The sequence below is a fragment of the Hordeum vulgare genome, chromosome 5H (genome assembly GCF_904849725.1).
Source record: "Hordeum vulgare subsp. vulgare chromosome 5H, MorexV3_pseudomolecules_assembly, whole genome shotgun sequence".
Taxonomy (NCBI): domain Eukaryota; kingdom Viridiplantae; phylum Streptophyta; class Magnoliopsida; order Poales; family Poaceae; genus Hordeum; species Hordeum vulgare.
The window spans coordinates 62,422,596-62,444,341 of record NC_058522.1 but is presented as its reverse complement, the minus strand read 5'-3'; the positions used below and the strand labels follow the sequence as shown (position 1 = coordinate 62,444,341).

The following is a 21,746-nucleotide window of genomic DNA, read 5'->3' as shown; positions in this document are numbered from 1 at the left end:
AGTGAATGCGGTTGTCTCTAATGCATAACCCATAAACGATAGTGGTAATTCGATAAGAGACATCACAGCATGCACCATACTAAATAGTGCGTGGCTATGACGTTCAGACACATCATCACACTATGATGTTCCAGGTGGCATGAACTGTGAAACAATTTCCACATTGTCTTAACTGTGTACCAAAAACTCGTAACTCAGATATTCATTTTTATGATCATATCGTAGACAGTTCATCCTCTTGTTACGACGAACTTCACTCTGAAACGGAATTGAACTTTTCAATATTTCAGACTTGTGATTCATTAAGTAAATACTCCTGTATCTACTCAAGTCGTCAGTGAAGTAAGAACATAATGATATCCACTGCGTGCCTCAGCACTCATTGGACTGCATACATCAAAATGTATCACTTCCAACAAGTTACTATCTTGTTTGATCTTAATGAAAACAAGGCCTTGCTCATGTGGTATGATTTGCATGTCACTAGTGATTCGAAATCAGGTGAGTAAAGATCCATCAGCATGGAGCCTCTTCATGCAATTTATACTAACATGACTCAAGCGGCAGTGCCACAAGTAAGTGGTACTATCATCATTAACTCGTATCTTTTGGCACCAATGTGTAACACTACAATCGAGATTCAATAAACCATTGAAGGTGATTATTCAAGCAAATAGAGTAACCATTATTCTCTTTGAATGAATAATCGTATTGCAATAAACACGATCCAATCATGTTCATGCTCAACGCAAGCACCAAATAACAATTATTTAGGTTCAACACCAATCCCGATGGTAGAGGGAGCGTGCGACGTTTGATCATATCAACCTTGGAAACACTTCCAACACGTATCGCCACCTCGCCTTTAGCTAGTCTCCGTTTATGCCGTAGCTTTCATTTTGCGTTACTAATCACTTAGCAACCGAACCGGTATCCAATACCCTCGTGCTACTAGGAGTACTAGTAAAGTACACATCAACATTATGTATATCAAATATACTTCTCTCGACTTTTGCCAGCCTTCTTATCTACCAAGTATCTAGAGTTGCTCCGCCTCAGTGACTGTTCCCCTTATTACAGAAGCACTTAGTCTCGGGTTTGGGTTTAATCTTGGGTCTCTTCATTAGCGCAGCAACTGTTTTGCCGTTTCACGAAGTATCCCTTCTAGCCCTCGCCTTTCTTGAAACTTAGTGGTTTTTCAAACCATCAACTATTGATGCTCCTTCTTGATTTCTACTTTCGCAGTGTCAAACGTCGCGAATCGCTCAAGGATCATTGTATCTATCCTTGATATGTCATAGTTCATCACGAAGCTCTCAAAGCTTGGTGGCAGTGACTTTTGGAGAACCATCACTATCTCATCTGGAAGATTAGCTCCCACCTGATTCAAGTGATTGTCGTACTCAGACAATCTGAGCACACGCTCAACGATTGAGCTTTTCTCCTTTACTTTGTGGTCAAAGAATCTTGTTGGAGGTCTCGTACCTCTTTAACAAGGGCACATGCATGAAATCACAATTTCATCTCTTTAGAACATCACTTATGTTCTGTGACGTTTTAAAACGTTTTCGGTGCCTTGCTTCTAAGCCATTAAGTACTTTGCACTGAACTATCGTGTAGTCATCAGAAACGTGTATGTCGGATGTTCACAGCATCCACAGACGACGCTCGAGGTGCAGCACACCGAGTGGTGCATTAAGGACATAAGCCTTCTGCGCAGCAACGAGGACAATCCTCGGTTTTATAGACTCAGTCTGCAAAGGTTGCTACTATCAATTTTCAACTAAATTTTCTCTAGGAACATATAAAAAACAGTAGAGCTATAGCGCAAGCTACATCGTAATTCGTAAAGACCATTATACTATGTTCATGACAATTAGTTCAATTAATCATATTACTTAAGAACTCACACTCAAAAAGTACATCTCTCTAGTCATTTGAGTGGTACATGATCGAAATCCGCTATCTCAAGTCCGATCATCACGTGAGTCGAGAATAGTTTCAGAGGTAAGCATCTCTATGCTAATCATATCAACTATACGATTCATGCTCGACCTTTCGGTCTCATGTGTTCCGAGGCCATGTCTGCACATGCTAGGCCGTCAAGCTTAACCCGAGTGTTCCGCGTGCGCAACTATTTTGCACCCGTTGTATGTGAACGTTGAGTCTATCACACCCGATCATCACGTGGTGTCTCGAAACGAAGAACTGTGGCAACGGTGCACAGTCGGGGAGAACACAATTTCGTCTTGAAATTTTAGTGAGAGATCACCTCATAATGCTACCGTCGTTCTAAGCAAAATAAGGTGCATAAAAGGATTAACATCACATGCAATTCATAAGTGACATGATATGGCCATCATCACGTGCTTCTTGATCTCCATCACCAAAGCACCGGCACGATCTTCTTGTCACCGGCGCCACACCATGATCATCCATCAACGTGTTGCCATCGTGTTTGTCGTGCTACTTATGCTATTACTACTAAAGCTACATCCTAGCAAAATAGTAAACGCATCTGCAAGCACATATGTTAGTATAAAGACAACCCTATGGCTCCTGCCGGTTGCCGTACCATCGACGTGCAAGTCGATATTTCTATTACAACATGATCATCTCATACATCCAATATATCACATCACATCGTTGGCCATATCACATCACAATCATACCCTGCAAAAACAAGTTAGACGTCCTCTAATTTTGTTGTTGCATGTTTTACGTGGTGACCAAGGGTATCTAGTAGGATCGCATCTTACTTACGCAAGCACCACAACGGAGATATATGAGTTGCTATTTAACCTCATCCAAGGACCTCCTCGGTTAAATCCGATTCAACTAAAGTTGGAGAAACCGTCACTTGCCAGTCATCTTTGAGCAAAGGGGGTTACTCGTAACGATGAAAACAGTCTCTCGTAAGCGTACGAGTAATGTCGGTCCAAGCCGCTTCAATCCAACAATACCGCGGAATCAAGAAAAGACTAAGGAGGGCAGCAAAACGCACATCACCGCCCACAAAACCTTTTGTGTTCTACTCGAGAAGACATCTACGCATGAACCTAGCTCATGATGCCACTGTTGGGGAACGTCGCATGGGAAACAAAAAAATTTCCTACGCGCACGAAGACCTATCATGGTGATGTCCATCTACGAGAGGGGATGAGTGATCTACGTACCCTTGTAGATCGTACAGCAGAAGCGATGTGAGATCGCGGTTGATGTAGTGGAACGTCCTCACGTCCCTCGATCCGCCCCGCGAACAATCCCGCGATCAGTCCCACGATCTAGTACCGAACGGACGGCACCTCCGCGTTCAGCACACGTACAGCTCGACGATGATCTCGGCCTTCTTGATCCAGCAAGAGAGACGGAGAGGTAGAAGAGTTCTCCGGCAGCGTGACGGCGCTCCGGAGGTTGGTGATGATCTTGTCTCAGCAGGGCTCCGCCCGAGCTCCGCAGAAACGCGATCTAGAGGAAAAACTATGGAGGTATGTGGTCGGGCAGCCGTGAGAAAGTCGTCTCAAATCTGCCCTAAAAGCCCCATATATATAGGAGGAGGGAGGGAGACCTTGCCTTGGGGTCCAAGGGACCCCAAGTGGGTCGGTCGAGCCAGGGGGGAGGACTCTCCCCCCCAAACCGAGTCCTACTTGGTTTGGTGGGAGGGAGTCCTTCCCCCTTCCCACCTCTCCTTTTTTTTTTCTTTCCTTTGATATTTTCTCTTCCTTGGCGCATAGGATTTGGTGGGCTGTCCCACCAGCCCACTAAGGGCTGGTGTTACCCCCCAAATACCTATGGGCTTCCCCGGAGTGGGTTGCCCCCCTCCGGTGAACCCCCGGAACCCATTCGTCATTCCCGGTACTTTCCCGGTAACTCCGAAAACCTTCCGGTAATCAAATGAGGTCATCCTATATATCAATCTTCGTTTCCTGACCATTCCGGAAACCCTCGTGACGTCCGTGATCTCATCCGGGACTCCGAACAACATTCGGTAACCAACCATATAACTCAAATACGCATAAAACAACGTCGAACCTTAAGTGTGCAGACCCTGCGGGTTCGAGAACTATGTAGACATGACCCGAGAGACTCCTCGGTCAATATCCAATAGCGGGACCTGGATGCCCATATTGGATCCTACATATTCTACGAAGATCTTATCGTTTGAACCTCAGTGCCAAGGATTCGTATAATCCCGTATGTCATTCCCTTTGTCCTTCGGTATGTTACTTGCCCGAGATTCGATCGTTAGTATCCGCATACCTATTTCAATCTCGTTTACCGGCAAGTCTCTTTACTCGTTCCATAATACAAGATCCCGCAACTTACATTAAGTTACATTGCTTGCAAGGCTTGTGTGTGATGTTGTATTACCGAGTGGGCCCCGAGATACCTCTCCGTCACACGGAGTGACAAATCCCAGTCTCGATCTATACTAACTCAACGAACACCTTCGGAGATACCTGTAGAGCATCTTTATAGTCACCCAGTTACGTTGCGACGTTTGATACACACAAAGCATTCCTCCGATGTTCGTGAGTTATATGATCTCATGGTCATAGGAACAAATACTTGACACGCAGAAAACAGTAGCAACAAAATGACACGATCAACATGCTACGTCTATTAGTTTGGGTCTAGTCCATCACATGATTCTCCTAATGATGTGATCCCGTTATCAAGTGACAACACTTGCCTATGGCCAGGAAACCTTGACCATCTTTGATCAACGAGCTAGTCAACTAGAGGCTTACTAGGGACAGTGTTTTGTCTATGTATCCACACAAGTATTGTGTTTCCAATCAATACAATTATAGCATGGATAATAAACGATTATCATGAACTAAGAAATATAATAATAACTAATTTATTATTGCCTCTAGGGCATATTTCCAATAGGGCAGGCGGAGCGGGTGGGGCTGCGGGCGGGGAGGCTTTTGGGATGAATCAATCGGCGGCCAAGGCGACCGAGCGGCGGAAAAACGGTCGCCCCACGTCACACCCTTGTAAACTCCATATCATGGTTGATAGAAATTATGTCCATGAAACCAGCAAGATAAATCTAGCAGGTTCGGACATTTCCATCCACTCGACAGACAAAGTGATAAAAGTACCCAAGTACAAAAAGCGACCCCGAGTTCAAGTTCTTAAGACTACTGCCCGGCATACAATAATATTCTCAAGGAATACACCTAGTGGGTGCACTTAGCGTGCCCCCACCGGATACGACACCACTCGACCAGGTCTGGCCTATCCGAGTCAAAAAAAGAGACAACACAGATATATGGAACAGTTTCAATCAGACCCCCGCCGATGCAAGAACTCGACGGCGGTCTCGGCGGCTACACCCAGTGGGTTCACTCAGAGTGCCCCCACTAGACTTATCGTCACTTGCGCGGGTCTGCCCTGTCGAGTGTTAACGATTATCGAGAACCAATCAAAGACCCCTGCCGATGTCTTCATCATCCGACAGTGGTCTGATGGACTACACCCAGTGGATGCACTCAGTGTGCCCCCACTAGATCAAAAACAGGCATGTATACATCGAAAGAAAACACCCACTGGGTGTAAAGTCAAGATGGACGAAGTGCAATCGGAAATGAACTTATAATCCCACTTACTCGGACATTAGCATGAAGTGCCGAGCTGGCGTCGTATGCCAACCTACTGGCTTCATACGCCTCGTTGGTTCGCATCATCATCTGCTCTGCCTGGATCATGGCCTCCTTCCCTGCTCCAGTTTGGTCTTCTGGAACATGTTGAAGAGTGAACGCGGACATTGGAAGAGTCTACACAATGGATGAGGTCGCAAGAGTTGCTGGAGGTTGTTCAATAGACACATGATTCACAACAGTCGAAGTCGCTGGAAGGGCACTCAACGGCGGGATCTCACGCCCAGTGATCACTCGGGGCGGGTCTCCAAGTTCCGGAGGCAATTTAATAGTTGACCAGCGCGGTTCTTTATCATCTTCCAGATAGATGACATCAGTAGCTGTTAGTCAGTAACATGAGTCGGTCCAACCGACCAATTTTATCCAGAAAGCATAATAGAATGAAGATTTATTATACCTCGTTGGGAGGTGACTACGTTTGTAGCATCCAAGTTCATGGGATCATCATCTCCAGGAGGCGACGTCACCGAGGTAGCACCTCTGGCAAGCAAAATCCACTCGCACATCAAAGGCATGAAATTTCACAATGGAAAAAAAATAAATAGGTAAACACTCATGTTGAAGTGACTGGCATAGCAATCCTCATTCGGGGCAGAGCCTTCCAAGTCTTGGGAGCGTCAGGCTTGCGTTGTTTGGCAGGCTTCTCTGCCGACTCAGTTGTGGCGGCTCGGTCACGCTTCATGTTCCTAGTGCTTGACAACAAGGTCTTTCTAGGGGTGGCCACAGGATCATGGTGATGTTTGGATCGAGACTCGATGCGCGAAGGAGACTGGATATCTTCCTCACTCTCCTTCGAGTCAGCTTCGCTGACCTCGCTGTCCTCAGCATAGTCACTGTCGGTGTTGCCACCTTCGCTTTCCCCACATACGTCGAGTTGATCCACGTTCAGCACAGGTGAAGGCATTTTTGTCCACTCGTACAAGATGTAAAAGCAGCAAAGTCAGTCGGCTGAAGATTCAATCACTCAACAAAGATATGAAAGTAATCGACAAGGAAATAACTCACCATGTTCTGTGGCTTGTTCACAGCAGAGAAAGGAAAGATCCACTTGGCTCCTAATGGATTGTCGCAGGCTCCAGTGATGCCTCTGAGCCACTGAGCCATGGTTTCTTCAGAAACCTCCTCTGGGTGCGACTGAGTGGAATCCTCAAGGCCTTAATAATGCCACATGGCGTGATCTCTCGCTTGGAGAAGTTGGATGCACCGACTGAGAAATGTCTCAAGCAGGTCCATTCCAGTCACCCTACCACGGATCAGATCTACTAACGCATTCACCGGAATTCATACTTGGGTCTTCTCCTCTTCTAACATAGTCAGCATTCTGGGAGCAACATGTCGCTCCAAAGTGAAGGGGGAAAGACCTGTCGGCATTTTTGCGGCTGCGATATCTTTGCAATAGAACCAGGTCGATTGCCATCCTCGAATAGATTGAGGGAGAGTCATTTGCGGATACGCACTCTTACTCCTTTTTTGGATCCCCAAACCGCCACATAATTGGTTGACATTGGTTCTATTATCCTTGGGTTTGGCTTTCTTAACCGAATACGAACAAAGAGTGAAGATATGCTTGAACAGTCCCAAGTGAGGAGGACAGCCCAAGAAACACTCACACAACATGATGAACGCAACAAGGTGCACGATATCATTTGGAGGAAGGTTATGGAGTTAAGCACCAAAAAAGTTCAAGAACCCGCAAATGAATGGGTGGGGAGGCAAAGAAAAACCTCGCTCTACATGGCTGGTGAGAAGAACTCTCTCACCTTCGCGCGGCTCCGGCTCGACCTCCTCCGCTGGTAACCTCCAGCAATCGGCGACTATCAATCCATCGTGGACGAGATTCAAGACATCAATCTCCTTGACAGATGACGGGAGAAAACCCCCCTGGATCCAGCCCGACGGCATCGCAGCCCGAGCTCCCGACGGCTTCTTGGCGCTGACTCCCTTCTTGGCCCGCTCGAGTTTGCTCGTCTTCGATTTCGTCATCTCGACGGTGGTGGCGGGAGCAGATCTAGGCGGAGCTCGAGAGGCAGAGGAGGAGGGGAAAATGAGGAGATTGAGAAGGAGCACTGTTCCAACCCTAGCATCGACTCGTTTTATAACCGCCTGAGTGAGTTGATGATCCATGGGCCCGAAGATCTCTGTATATCCCGATATCAGAGGGATCATGATACGTGGAGATAAGGACGGTGCGTTAATCGAGGTGTCGTGCTCTCATTTACCCCGGTTGTTGCGTCATCGCCGCACGCGGTGCGCACTTACCAAATTTTCGAATCCCGTGGAATCCGGGCCTGACAGAGCGATCCGTCACATCAAAAGATCCCGTTAATCACTCGGACCAGTTTTCGCTATCAGATTCACTCGGAAATATTTCAAGACAGAATCAATGAGGGTGAATGGCAAATATTTTTATCGAACCCCGTTTCTGCCAAGCCTTGATATGCGTTCGGAGTTTGGCATGTTCAACGGAATCTACATCGACCCTTTCCACTCGAACCCCATCCATTCGGGGGCTAATGATGGGGATATGTACCTAGGATAGGTTCATAGGCCTGACCGACAGGTCCTACCCAAGGGCACATCACTAAGGACTTAAAGATTTCAAAGAAGATTCTGACTGATTCGCCATGAGTCACTCGGTAGAGCATCTGCTTGGAGATTTGCTCTATCCATTCGACGGAAGACTTTCACTCGGAAGAATATGAAGCCAGTCGGCCGTAGAAGTTGAGAAGTCACTCCAGGGGGACCAAAGGACAGACATTCGGCTGGTTACCATAAGTAACCTTTATTACGTACGTTATCAGTAACACACATCTTTGTCTTCATTACTCGAACCCTTGGTTGCTTGGGCCTTGATGAGGGCTAGCGCACTCTATATAAACCATCCCTCCCCTTTGGCACAAGGGTTCGCACCCCCTGTAACACACACTCCACATAACAAGAGCTCCCGAGCACTGAGACGTAGGGTTGTTACCTCCATGTGAGGGGCCTGAACTGATACATCGTGTGTACAAGCTTGTCGTAGCTAAGACTCTGCCCTCTCTTTTCGTACCCCTCACCTCTACTGTCAGGTCCGTTCCCATGACAGTTGATCCAGGTAAACGTGACCCCCACTCTCTCAAGTTCCTGGAGGCCCAGGTCCACGATGCAATCGTTGAACATCTGCCTTGGAAAGTGTACCAAGTTGTTGCTTTTAACTATCTCCGACATTCACAGTACAACACGATGGATGGAGCCACATAATTTTCACCTTAATGTTCTTATTCCAACTTTTGTGTAATCGAGTAGCTATATAGATAGTGGTAAGATTGTAGATGATGGTGACGAACTTACAAAGAGGACCCCGATGCCGGGAGGATGTACACGAGGACAGAGAAGAAAAGCACAAGAAACTACTGTCATGGCATTGATTTCGAAATTACTACCAAGGCAAGCAGTTTTCATGTAAATCTATTTTTTTGTTAAAACGGCTACCACATGAGCGTTTTTTCTGCTGCCACGACGACATTTTTGGATGAAATTTCATGAATACGATGAAGAGTTCTTTGGCGTAAGGTCCATACCATATCATCTATTTTGAATTGCATGGGACGTTTTACCCCTTTTTGTGTATCATTTTGATTGCCCACTAGACGTTTTTATTAGTGTGGTGTCTTACAGTTATATATCATGGAGTTAGTTTTTTCCCATCTGTACCTCTGTCTAGAACACGTGTCTCTTCAGGGTACGACATATACACATAAGTACGAACGATTAGTGAGGTCTAAGGCAGGTGAAAGTCAAACTCACTTCATGAGCATTTGGTTATATTGACGTTCAGGGAGGAAAGTCATGAGATAGGAACAAACCCATCAAAAGATGAACAAAAGTCACATGGAGATGTGATCGGAAAGTTGGCCTACCCATTGAAGTTCCCAGTCAATAGTTATGCACACATTAATGGCGTTGAGTTAATTTATGGATCTTGAATTACTAGGCGCCCTTCAAAGGTGGGCGCCTCCATTAGACGCCTAAGCACCCGGGGCACACAGGGCTGGGCCATGGTCCTCTAATTTCTTCTTGCAGAAAAACCATCTCCTATTTCTCCTGATTTTTTGGGGACTTCTTCAGTGGTGATTCCGTGAAATTCCAAAAAAATAAAAGAGGGGCATTGAAAACTTGATTAATAAGTTAATTCCTGAAAATAGCTTTAAAACATTACAAACTTAAAGGATAATAGGCATGGACAGAAGATGTAAATTGGTGATGTAAAAGGGCATCTCCAACAGATGAATCAAATGTAGATGTAAAACTAGTTGAACTTTGTGACCTTCTTCAGCGGCATGGCAGCGGCGGACAAATCAGGGAGGGCAACGGAGGTGGAACCGAGCGGTGGGCAAGGTGGAGGTGCGGTGGTGCGGGGCGGCACTGCTGCGGGCAAGGCGGCGATGAAGTGGTGTGTGGCGGTGTGCCAACGGTGTTGTAGGTGGGGTTGCTGGCAAGGTGATGGTGCCGTGGTGCGGGGCGACACAGCGGGGTGCTGCGAACATCACGGGCGAAGCAGTGATGGGAATGAATCGATTGGTGGACACGGCGACTGCGCGGCGAAAAAATGGCTGATTCATGGCGTGCTGACGTTCGAAACACGATGGAACCGGCGGCGGTGCTGGTGAAGTAAGCGGATGTGGCGCGGGGCGACAATGGCGGGGTGCGATGGTAGTGCTGGGGGTGGGAGATGGGATTGTGGAAGGATAGTGAAACGACACTCGGTGGTTGGCACGCGACTTGCGTTTTTTACATCTTCTGTAGGTGGAGATATTCTGCAAAAGAATTTTGTTACTAACGTGTTTCATAGAGAGAATTGAAAACTTCATTATATCGTTATGCCATATTAAAGTGATAATTGTGCTTCGTGTATTCGTATATTTTGATTCATAAAAAAATTAATTAACTATGGTTAGCCAATATACTATAATACAAACTTAACTAATCAGTTTGCGCTATCAAAATGTGCATGATCCGGAAGTAGGACGCTTGAAGAGAACAAAAAAATTGTTCACATAGGAAGAAAATTAAAATGTTTCTGCTTCTTGAAGAGAAGTCCAAGTACGAATAACAAAGCAATTTTTTGTATAGTTGGAAGCATGACATCCATATGATGGAAACAAACGTGCAATTATAATGCACCATTTGTAATGTTAAAAGCACCTACTGATGATTTGTTTGAACACGGTTTTTCACATCATGAAACCGACAATTGCAGTGATAAAGAAGTAATCATTGGCAGCATTGCAGAGTAGTCAAGAAAGCAAATCATAAATACTCACTCCTTTAGATTTCTTTGTTGCAATCTACTCTATAGTGGCGCCAGCTGAGACACCGGAAATAGAACCCCTTGAAGCGGCTAAAGAAGGCCGTGGAGCCCGGCGTCTCGCCACGATAAAATCGTTGCCGGGGGCCAGCCATGGCGATGTGTCGCCCTTGGATCCGCGTTGCAATGCATGTTCTTGCGGGATTGATGGCGCTTCCATCCATTTTCAATGTTGCCGGCTCCGTCAATTACCTAAAGTGGTGAGGTGAGGGGCTTACCACGATGAATTGAAGGTTGTGCTTCCTTAGTGGCGGGGCGACTCTGGATCTGCCGGTCATCTCCCCCCCCCCCCCGGTGCAGGATTCGCGGCGGTGACCCGCGCCCGCAGCCGCCCACTTGAGGGGGGGGGGGGGGGGGTGGGTGCATCCGGCGTATCGGGGGGGGGGTAAATCTGGCTCCCCTGATCCTGTACATTGAATGGGATTCTCCGCGTCCGCGACTTCTCGGATCGAAAAGGGAGACGCTATGGCCATGGGGCTGGACAAGAGCAGCGAGCGGCCTACAACCCCTGGTGGGTGGCCGTCGCGGTTGGAGTGGCAAGCGGCGCAGGGAGGTTCTCGGGGAGGTTAGGCCGAGGAGCTCCGGCTCGCTGATGTCTCTCGAGTCCGCTAAACCATACATGGATGCCTCTCTCTCTCTCTCTCTCTCTCAATCTCTCTCTCTCTCTCTCTCTCTCTCTCTCTCAATCTCTCTCTCCCTCTCTCTCTCTCCCTCTCCCTCTCCCTCTCCATCTCCCTCTCCCTCCCTACATCCCTCCCCCTCTCTCCCTCTCTCTCTCAATCTCTCCCTCTCTCCTTCTCTCTCTAGTTTATTGCAAATAAATATCAATAGTTTTATGCTGCATGCTATTTTTATAATGTCTCCATTGATAAACAGGTTACATGTATCAACCTAAATATTGTGATATTCTAAAATTTATTAGCAAGATAAAAAATGGGATCATCATGCATCAATTTAAAAAAGTATGATAATTTAGAAATTCTTGGAGTTTCGTTCATTCCAACAGGAGATCAAGTTGTTGACGGGATTACCAAGCCTTTGCATGCGAAACAATCTAAAACTTAACACGTTCAGATTAAGGAAGGATGTTAAAGTATAGACTTGTAGTTCTGTGTAACCTGACATGCTGTTATGATTGTATGTGTGAGTGCATGTAACAAACTGCGGGAGGTCGTTAGCCAAGGATCGGCCTTATCCCACAGGAGCAAAGCGTAGTAACAACCTTTGCCGATTGTATTCTATGTTTCTGGTATTTAACACGAACTGCGTCCCAATAGAAGAGCATACGCTTCCCGCCTAACTTGTTTCAAAAAATGGCCATAAGAATATAGATTTATATTACTGCAATGAAAATAGAGTATTTCTTTCACTGCAGACCATCTTGGTTTCGTGTCACCACAATCGTCTAACAGAACTATGCCATGTGTCCTCTTATTACATAGAGGAAATCACAGAACACCGTCCTCAAATTATGAATTGACACCACTTCTTTAATTCTAGTTTACTACTAATAACTAATAACATACATCTACTATCCATTAAACATTCAAAGAAATACTAGAAAATCTCAACAAAAGGAACTCTAACCCCCTATTGAGCATATCAGTAAACCACGACACAAGGGTTTAAGAAATTACCCGCCAATGCCTTAAATTATTGTGTCAGATTGTTTTTGCCATGTAGGTGCACTATAGAATTTTAGTTATAGCAAAATATTTCTGTCTCAGTCCTATCCATTGTTGGAGCATTATAAAAAGTCATTGATCCCATCCAAACCGATGTTCGTTACTCTGATAAAGCAAAATTTCTTATGTAAATGAACCATGTATTTGAATGTGCTTACAAACTGTTTGGTATATGATGGTCTTTGCTCCTTTGCAGTTCATACATAATTTTAATTTCCTTTTTTCCCTTGAACTGAAGTTGTCATCAAATAGTTGTATTTGCCTACCCACCTCATAATAAATTTCATATTTAATTTATGTCAATTTTTTTGATAAACAAGATAATTGTATTGCAGTTATGTTGTAGTGTACATTGAAAGACATAACTAGATCATCATATGACAATAGTGACATATATAACTATAGCTTGATATTCCTGTCTTTTTTGTTTTGGTCTGATTTTGTTAGCACAAGAAAAACACTGTTACAGTACAATACTCAGGCTTGCATGCCCTCCGTCGTAGTCCAAGAGCAATAATTTTGTTTCTAAAATGACCAAGAAAGGTGTAACTAGCTAGCTAAACTACATCCAAATATGTATGCACATGTCAAAGCATTTTCAGTTGGTTAACACAACAATTATCCAGCCATGTGATCTATACATAATGGCTTATATTAATTTACATCCTATAACATTATGCACTCTCTTCTCCCACAAATATATATATGCTTATTGACATGTAATCCCTGCTTTTGTGAAGAACAAAATTCTGTTAATTGTGAAACAGCCGCAAGTTTTCCTATTTGACCACTTCACATATTTGCTCCTATTTCATGAGATTCATCATATAATACATATACAATAGTTATAACCTTCACACAGTGATGTTAACTCATAAGCTTCATACAGTAAATAAAACTCCCTCTGTTCCAAAATAAGTGTCGTTGATCTACTACAATATTTGCACTACTTTAGTACTAAATCTGTGACACATTTATTTTGGACGAAGCGAGTAGTACATAGAGCATTGCATAATCCCAATTCATGTTATGCAGCTCATGCTAATATTACCTTCAATACTAGAACATCTGAAATTCCACTACCACCGAGGAGTCAATATTTCTGTACCGTTCAAGCTATATGATACCGTTCAAGCTATATGATAACAGATTTATAAACACATATCCTTCATTTGAATTATCTTTTACCTGCTACGACGCAATTATTGAATTAAATCGTTCAACATAATACCTTGAAAGTTACTAATAGACCTCATATAGCTAGGAATTTAAATATTTGTTAGAGTTTAAAGATAATTTCTAGAATATTGGTTTGTACGTGTTAGTAAAATCTGGAAGACAACCACTTTTTCTATTTTCTCAAATAAAAATAAATCCCAGTCAATTAATTAAAAGCAATAGTGTCAGATGTGTGCATTCCATTCTTTCTCAAGGCCGGTTTTGTGCATTACATGACTCTTTATGTTCCATGTACCTAAACATGAATCTGCAACAAGTAATAGTGACAAGTCCAACTCAACAACTTAATCATTTCTTGCAATATCTATATTTTGTGCTTCATAAGCGTAAGCCGAGTGTATTATATCGGGTGATACTCGGTTTACCTCCAACACTATCACAGAACCACGGGCAGCGTGCATGCCACATGGCAGGTACGCTTTGCCATGAGTTGCACTATAAGCAAAGTGCTTCTCCGAGGCAACTTCGACTTACCTGAGGTTACACCGTGTCCATTGTATAAGCCAAGTGTGGAACGCCATATTTACGGCATACACGTAGCTAAGTCCAGAACTATATGTTCATCGTGTATTCTGATGGGCATGCTCGGTATAGCATTCGGCTTACAGAATGATACTAGGCAACGTGTGCTTTTCGTATACTGAAGCAATGTGCAAAATCGGGATAAAACCATGTTAAAAATCTTCAAATCTGATATTTTGGTAGAAGATTGACTAAATGGGATAATATGTGTCATAAATATATAAATAGGATAAAAAGTGAAATTCACTCTATATATAAAGGAAAACTCTTACCTTCCACTGACTTATCCGGGCCACCTATCCGCCACCGTCTCGTTCGTTGATCTTGCTCTATGTGACGCACCAGATCGTGCCCGTGCGCCAACGGAGCAGCGACCTAGCACGCCGTTTCGTGAAACAACAACGTTGTTTCACAAACGGTCCTCAAGCTGGGAGGTGGCGGCTACCGGATCTGAGAGGGCGACGGCACGGCCGCTAGCCCCCGACGACGGGCGCTCCCGCCGCAGCCCATCTGCCACGACGTCGACCGGCCCTCCCCTAGCCCCCCACCCCCAGCGTCGCCAGCCGCTCGCCCACCGCGACGGTGCGGCCGCTCGCCCCCAACGTCGGCCGCTCCCGCCGCAGCTCATCCGCGAGGACGTCGGTCGGCCCTCCCCTACCCCTCACCCCGTGCTGCCAGCCGTCGACCACGACGCCGGCCAGCCCAACGCACGCCGCAACCCCTCCGCCCCTGATGCCGGCCAGCCCTCCCCTCCCCCCACCCCCGCGCCGCAACCCCTCCGCCCCTGATGCCGGCCAGCCCTCCCCTCCCCCCACCCCCGCGCCGCCACCCCTCCACCCCTGATGCCGGCCAGCCCTCCACTCCCCCCACCCCCGCGCCGCCACCCCTCCGCCCCTGATGCCGGCCAGCCCTACCCTCCCCCACCCCCGCGCCGCCACCCCTCCGCCCCTGATGCCGGCCAGCCCTCCCCTCCCCCCACCCCCGCGCCGCCAGCTGCTCGCTCCCGACGCCGGCCGGCCCTCCGCACGCGGCAAGCCACACCATGAGCAAGCCGTAGAGCAGATCATTGTGGCGATGAATGAGGAGCCATGCTCTACAGCTTGTCTGTGTGCCTACACGCAGCTGTACTACACTAAGCTTTATTCATAAAAGCAAGTTCGACTAAACATGTATGCTACTAATCAAATTTTGGAACACAAACAAATCTCTAAATTAATAACTAATTAGTGGTTAGCTAAACAACACACATGGATGCTTTAAGGACACACTACTTGTGCACTGCGATCTCTCTCTCTCTCTCTCTCTCTTCAGTTTATTGCAAATAAATATCATTAGTTTAGTACATCATATTATTTGTACTAATGTCCCCATTGATAAACAGGTTACATGTATCATTCTAAAAAGTATGATATTTTAAACATTAATTAGCAAGATAAACATGGACCATCAGCTATTAATCTAAAAAGGTATGATATTTTAGAAAATGCTGTACATGCAGTTCATTCCAACAGGAAATCAAGTTTGTTGCTGAGTTCACTAAGTTTATGCAAGGGAAACAACTTCAAGCCTTCAAACACAACCTAAACCTTGACACATTGAGATTGATGGAGGATGCTAAAGAATAGGCTTGTAGTTTTGTGTAACGTGACATGTTGTCACGATGTTACGATTGTATGTGTGCGTGTGTGTAACAAACTGTGGCAGGTTGTTAGCCAAGGATCGGCCTTATCCGATCATGTATAGATTGGAGTAGGAGCAAAGCCTAGCAACAACATGGGCGATTGTATTCTTTGTTCTTGGTATTTAACACAAATGTGTCCCTGCAGAAGAGCATACACTTCATGCCAAACTTCTTTCAAACATTTGCCATAAGTATACATTTATATTTCCATAATGAAAAATAGAGTATTTCTTTCGCTGTAGACCACCTTGGTTTCGTGCAAGCACAATCTTCTAACAGAACCATGCCTTATGTCTTCTTATTACATAGAGGAAATCACTCCTCAAACTCTGAATTGGCACCATCTCTCTAATTCTAGCCTTTACTACTAATAAATAATAACATACATCTATTTCTACTATCCATTAAAAATTCAGAGAAATACTAGAAAATCTCAACAAAAGGAACTCTAACCCCCTATTTAGCACATCAGAAAACCAAGACCCAAGGGTTTAAGAAATTACCCACCCATACCTTAAATTATTGTGTCGGATTGTTTTTGCCGTGTACGTGAAATATAGAATTTCAGTTATAGCAAAATAGTTCTGCCTTGTGCCTATTCATTGTTCGGGCCTGATAAAAAGTCAGTGATCCCATCCAAAGCTATGTTTGTTACTCTGATATAGCAAAATTTCTTGTGTAGATTGATCGGTATTTGAATGTGCTTACAAACTGTGGGTATATGATGGTCTTTGCCCCTTTTCAGTTCATACATAATTTTAGTTTTCTTTTTCCGTTAAACTGAAATTTTCATCAAACAGTTGTATTAGCCTACACAACTCATAATAAATTTCAGATTTAATTTATGTCAATTTTTTTGATAAACATGGAATTTGTATTGCAATTGTGTTGTAGTGTACATTGAAAGACAGAACTAGAGCATCATATGAGGTATCCGTGTCTTTTCTTTGGCTCTGATTTTCTTACCACAAGAAACACACTGTTATATGGTGGATTTACGTATATTCTGCTTGATTTCCCCTTTTGAGGGTTAAAGCTAACTATCGTTGAAAGTGATACTTCGGTTGAGAAAGCATTGTAAATACTACTCGCCCACATATGCTTTGCCCAATCACACACCCATCATAAGTTATTTTATGCGCTAATATGAAAAGCTCATGAGTTACCAATACAACACACATCCGTATTAATCTGAATTGCACATATTAAGAGTAAGGATGAGAATGGCAACATTGACAGAATAAATAACAATCCGATAGAGCCATACATACTTAGTAACTTTAATGTCGCTGGCTGTATTTCTAGTAGAACAAGTGTTTTACAATTGCATGTAAACAGCTACAAATTTAAAATATTTTCCTGTATACAAAAATTGTACATGTTACTGATACACACATCCGAATCCTTGAGTCGAAAGTTAATATGAGCACCATGTGAAGCCCTGTTCATTAGTTGAAGCCTATGACGGTGTATTGCCACGAACTTATCATCGTTCCTCTTTACTAAAAGTTTCATCCTTTCTAGCACTCTAGCGTTGAGCACGAAAAAAGTAACAAAATCAATGTCAGATTTTGTGCCTCGATAATAATCCAATACTATTGTTTTCAGATGCATGTCAAAACATGTGCTGGTAATGAGACCCCGGTATTTACGACGCCACAAATTGTTTTTCCATGATTTCTGGCACTGAAAAAATTTGGCAAACCATGTATATAAGAACTTCACAACAACAAGTAGATCAATAAAGAAGCCAAAGAAATTGTACTATCAGTAAAACTATCATCACCTGAATGTACAACTTCTCCAAGCACGGAAAGTTTGTCATCAATTCAATAAACATGTGCAAATTAAGAGTAGCCATACCAAGAACCAAACACTTGATTTTGCACGCCGCTGTTGTAAGGCCACGAATGCACGGTCCCTTCATCAAAGCATGAAATTCAAAACATTAGACAGTAATATACGTAATTTCTGTATATATGCAGTGAAATGCAAGTTATTAGAAGGTTGACAACAGTAAAAAAAATGAATAAGAAGATCAGCTACCTGATGATGACGAATATCTGTGGAACCAAACACGAGCCTCGTGGAGTTGGTACAACCTAGGGTCTCCAACTTTGGCACGGAAAGCGCGGCTATATGCAAATCATGGTTGTGATCAAGATGGATTAATGTTTGAAGATGAGGGGCACTCTCGATAACGAGTTCCTCTATGGATGGATCTGGCGAATGATTATCGACTGCGATGGTTGTAAGGATAAACGAATTGATCCGAGGGCGACGGGCTCCAGTGCACCGAATAATTAGCAAGAACTCGAGAGAAGGGCTGCGGGCAATCATGCTGTTGAGTGAGAAGTCCGAGAGGTAGACATAATGAAGAACGAGCTTTTTAAGCTGGGGGAAGTGAATCCCCTGCGTCGTCCGCGAGTGTGAAATGTCCGAATTTGGCAACACAGAGGGTGGGCGAGAAGCGGAAGATTAATGCCGGCACCGGCACCGGCTGCCAGTTGTGCCACCGCCGACGGTAGAACTCAAGCTCCTTGAGTTTATCCAGAGTGGAGGACAGGAGACAGGCGTCCACGGCAGCATCGTTGTCTATGTCCGTGGACAATTCTGGGCGAATGCAGAAGCGGTGGCAGACGCCTTGGTGGGAGGAAATTATGCGTTGTAAGACATCACCGAGTTTACCATTATTAGAATGGACCATATCATCACAATCGATGTTGAGAGGAAGAGAGCGCCAAAGGGGACGCCAGCGTCTCGCGAGGATCTGCGTGCGGCCGCGTTCCTTGATGGGGAGGAGCGAGATAATCTTACGGAGCATGTCGTCGGGGAGGTCGCTGAGGTTTCTGATGTGGTGGAGATCTCGTCCGTCTCCGCATCCATCGTGTTCAGCCGCTCCGGGATCGGGCGGTGCCGCCGGTTGTGCCGGAGCCGGATAGCGCTCGACCTCGAGTGCGGCTGACTTCCTCTTCCGGGTAGCCGTACTCCTACTACTACGGCCGGCCTCCATCTGTTTGGCAGAGATCGGCCCTGAGGAGAATTAGGTTCTATGGTGGAGCTCGGGATTGGAGAAGGACTGGGAGGGGAGGCTAGGGCCAGATGCGGAGCGGACGAAGCAACCTCGATCGCTTCTGAGGAGAGTGTGTGTTTGACACTTTGACTGCTGGCTTAGTACGATGGATGACAGACCATGGCGGACGTGAGTAAATGGAAAGGTGACATGAGCAATTAGAAACTGCCTAATGTGACATGTGCGCATGCATGACAGCAAACCTGTACTGGGCGGCCCCAGATCAATAGCGTCCCCTTGACGCTGCCAAAACCCCGCTGCTCAACAGCTAGCATGCTTCCGAGAAAAATACTCCCTCCGTCTCAAAATAAATGACGTAAATTTAATACTATATTATTAATATAAATTTTATACTAGAACATCCACATTTATTTTGAGATAGAGGGAGTATGTCGCGACAGCTGCTCTTTTAATTTGTTGCGGAAGAGAAGATCTTGTCAAAGTTCGCGACAGTGAGAGCACCTATCTCTCAGGTTCGCATTCGTTACTCCAAATATCGCTCGAAAGGGTTTTAAACAAAAAATTAAATCATCCAAATTCGGTAAAATCCCGGTCAAATTCGAACGAAATTCATAGTTTCATTAAATTTTGTAAAAAAACTGAAATAAAAATATAATTAAACATTAAACTAAGCTTGAACTAAGCCAAAATTAGCACCCATCGTCCGCCGCCGTTGCCTTCTACATGCCGAGGTGCTTGTAGAAGTTGGTGTGTAGTCGTCATCGCCGTCGTCGCCGTCGTCGCCATCGTCTTCGTTGCCACCCGCTCCGCCCCGTCCTTGCTGCATCCATGCCCTGGGTCGCCGAGGCGAACGGGGTTCGAAGGCGCCGGCGCCTCCTCGCCGCTCTTGTAAAGGATGACGATGAGGCCCTCCTTGCGCCGCGTCGACGGGCGGCAATCTCCTTTAGGGCATGGCGCTGGCGCTCCATTTCTTCCCGGACATAGTCGTGCCGCACCCATTTTAGGGCGGCCTCGTCGTCAGCTGTCATGGCGAGGTGCTCCTGCTTGACAGGCAGCAGCCCCGGCTCCGTCTTCGGCTTGACGAGGCGGGAGGAAGCGTCGGGCTCGTTGATAACGATGTCGGCATTGCGCATGCGCCACCCCAGGTTGCGGCTCCAGCTTGACAGGGAGCAACGCTGGCGATCCGGAGGAGCGGGAACGGGAGCCGGACAACGAGGACGTCGCCGTCTCCATCCCCACAGGCGTCCAGGAGCTGCCGCAGTGGCGGGAGAAAGCTGGAGGCGGAGGGTAGTCGTACCTGGGCGTGTTGCCATCCTTGATATGCTCGAGGACGACCTCCATGGTGCGGCCAGGGACGCCCCACCAGTGGCGCCGCCCCTCGGAGTTGTGCCGGCCGCTGGGCTCGACCCCGTTGGTGGCGGCGTGCTAGTTGGCCGGACGACGTTCGAATAATGTCGTTCACAGCGCCTTGTTGTCGGGGGTGTACCGCGAGAGGTTGCATGAGTCCTCCGGCAAGCCGGACCGGATGCGCGCAATCCCGGCCCGTCCCTCAGCTCCGGTGGCTTGTGGTGGCACCGGGACGCCACTGACGCTTAGCCTCCAAGACCCCGACGCCCGCATGTCAAGCGGCGCCCGGTACTCTGCCTCGTAGAGGTGGCGGGCCTCGTCCTCGTGGAGGTGCAGGCGGCCGAAACCATTGACGACCGCTCCATCGCCGGTGTAGCGTTCGACCATCATTCTTGGGTAGGAGAGGGAGACAAAGCGTTGAGGGCGAAGAAGAAGATGAGTGAGCGTCGGCAGGGAAAGGTGTGTGGCCACCGGCTGGCGGTGGATCGCCTTATATAGCCGTGGGCGGGCGGGCATGCGGAGCGACGGCGTGTGAACGCTTGGCAAGAGCCGACGGATCGTGCTCGCGGGGACGCGCGTCGCCGCGCCTTCACTTCACCGCCCGTGAATCATTGGAAGGCTGACCGGCGGCGCAACCATCGCAATGATTCCCGCGGGAAATGAGGAGATGAGGACGACGACCGTGCGGCCACTCGCTGACTAGGCGGGCCCAACGTTTTTTCGCGCCAAAAACGTTTCTGCCAGCACCCCCGGGCGATCCTGCGCTGGGTTCGGCCTGGGACCGCCGGAGCTTGAACCGCCCGTAAACTATGCTTGAACTAAGCTTAAACTACCGCTGCTGCCCGTCACCGCCGCTTTCTAAATGCCGAGGAGCTTGTAGAAGTTGGTGTAGTCATCGTCTCCATCTCGCCGTTGCCACCCGCTCCGGCGCCGTCCTTACTGCACCCCTGCCCTGGGTCACCGAGGCGAATGGGGTTCAAAAGCGTCGGCGCCTCCTCGCTGCTCCCGTCAAGGATGACGATGACGCTCTCCTCGCGGCCGCATCAACGGGCGGCGATCTCCTCCAGGGCGTGGCACTGGCGCTCCATTTCTTCCCGTACGTAGTCGTCCCGCGCCCATTTCAGGGTGACCTCGTCGTCGGCGCACTAGTGGAGAAAGGGGTATTAGAACCGGTTGGTAAGGGCCTTTGGACCCGGATACACATCTGGTGCTACGTATCCGG

The 21,746-nt window shown here is 46.6% G+C and overlaps 1 protein-coding gene across 1 annotated transcript; it reads right to left on the bottom strand.

Annotated features, from left to right (window-relative positions):
- Nucleotides 1-17,414: 17,414 nt before the first annotated feature.
- On the bottom strand, nt 17,415-19,341 carry LOC123397845. Its single transcript, XM_045092373.1, has 3 exons — nt 18,190-19,341; nt 17,930-18,064; nt 17,415-17,829 (listed from the first exon to the last, which is right to left on the bottom strand). Exons 1-3 carry the CDS (start codon nt 18,481-18,483, stop codon nt 17,482-17,484), a joined length of 777 nt encoding a protein of 258 aa, XP_044948308.1. The 5' UTR covers nt 18,484-19,341; the 3' UTR covers nt 17,415-17,481.
- Between the last annotated feature and the right edge of the window lie 2,405 nt (nt 19,342-21,746).

Excerpts from the sequence above, each read along its gene's own strand:
- LOC123397845 (XM_045092373.1), bottom strand. The coding sequence starts at position 18,483 with ATGATTGCCCGCAGCCCTTCTCTCGAGTTCTTGCTAATTATTCGGTGC. Across the intron at positions 18,065-18,189 it reads CAGATATTCGTCATCATCAG|GGACCGTGCATTCGTGGCCT; the intron begins GTAGCTGATCTT and ends GCTTTGATGAAG. Across the intron at positions 17,830-17,929 it reads TGGAGAAGTTGTACATTCAG|TGCCAGAAATCATGGAAAAA; the intron begins GTGATGATAGTT and ends AAATTTTTTCAG.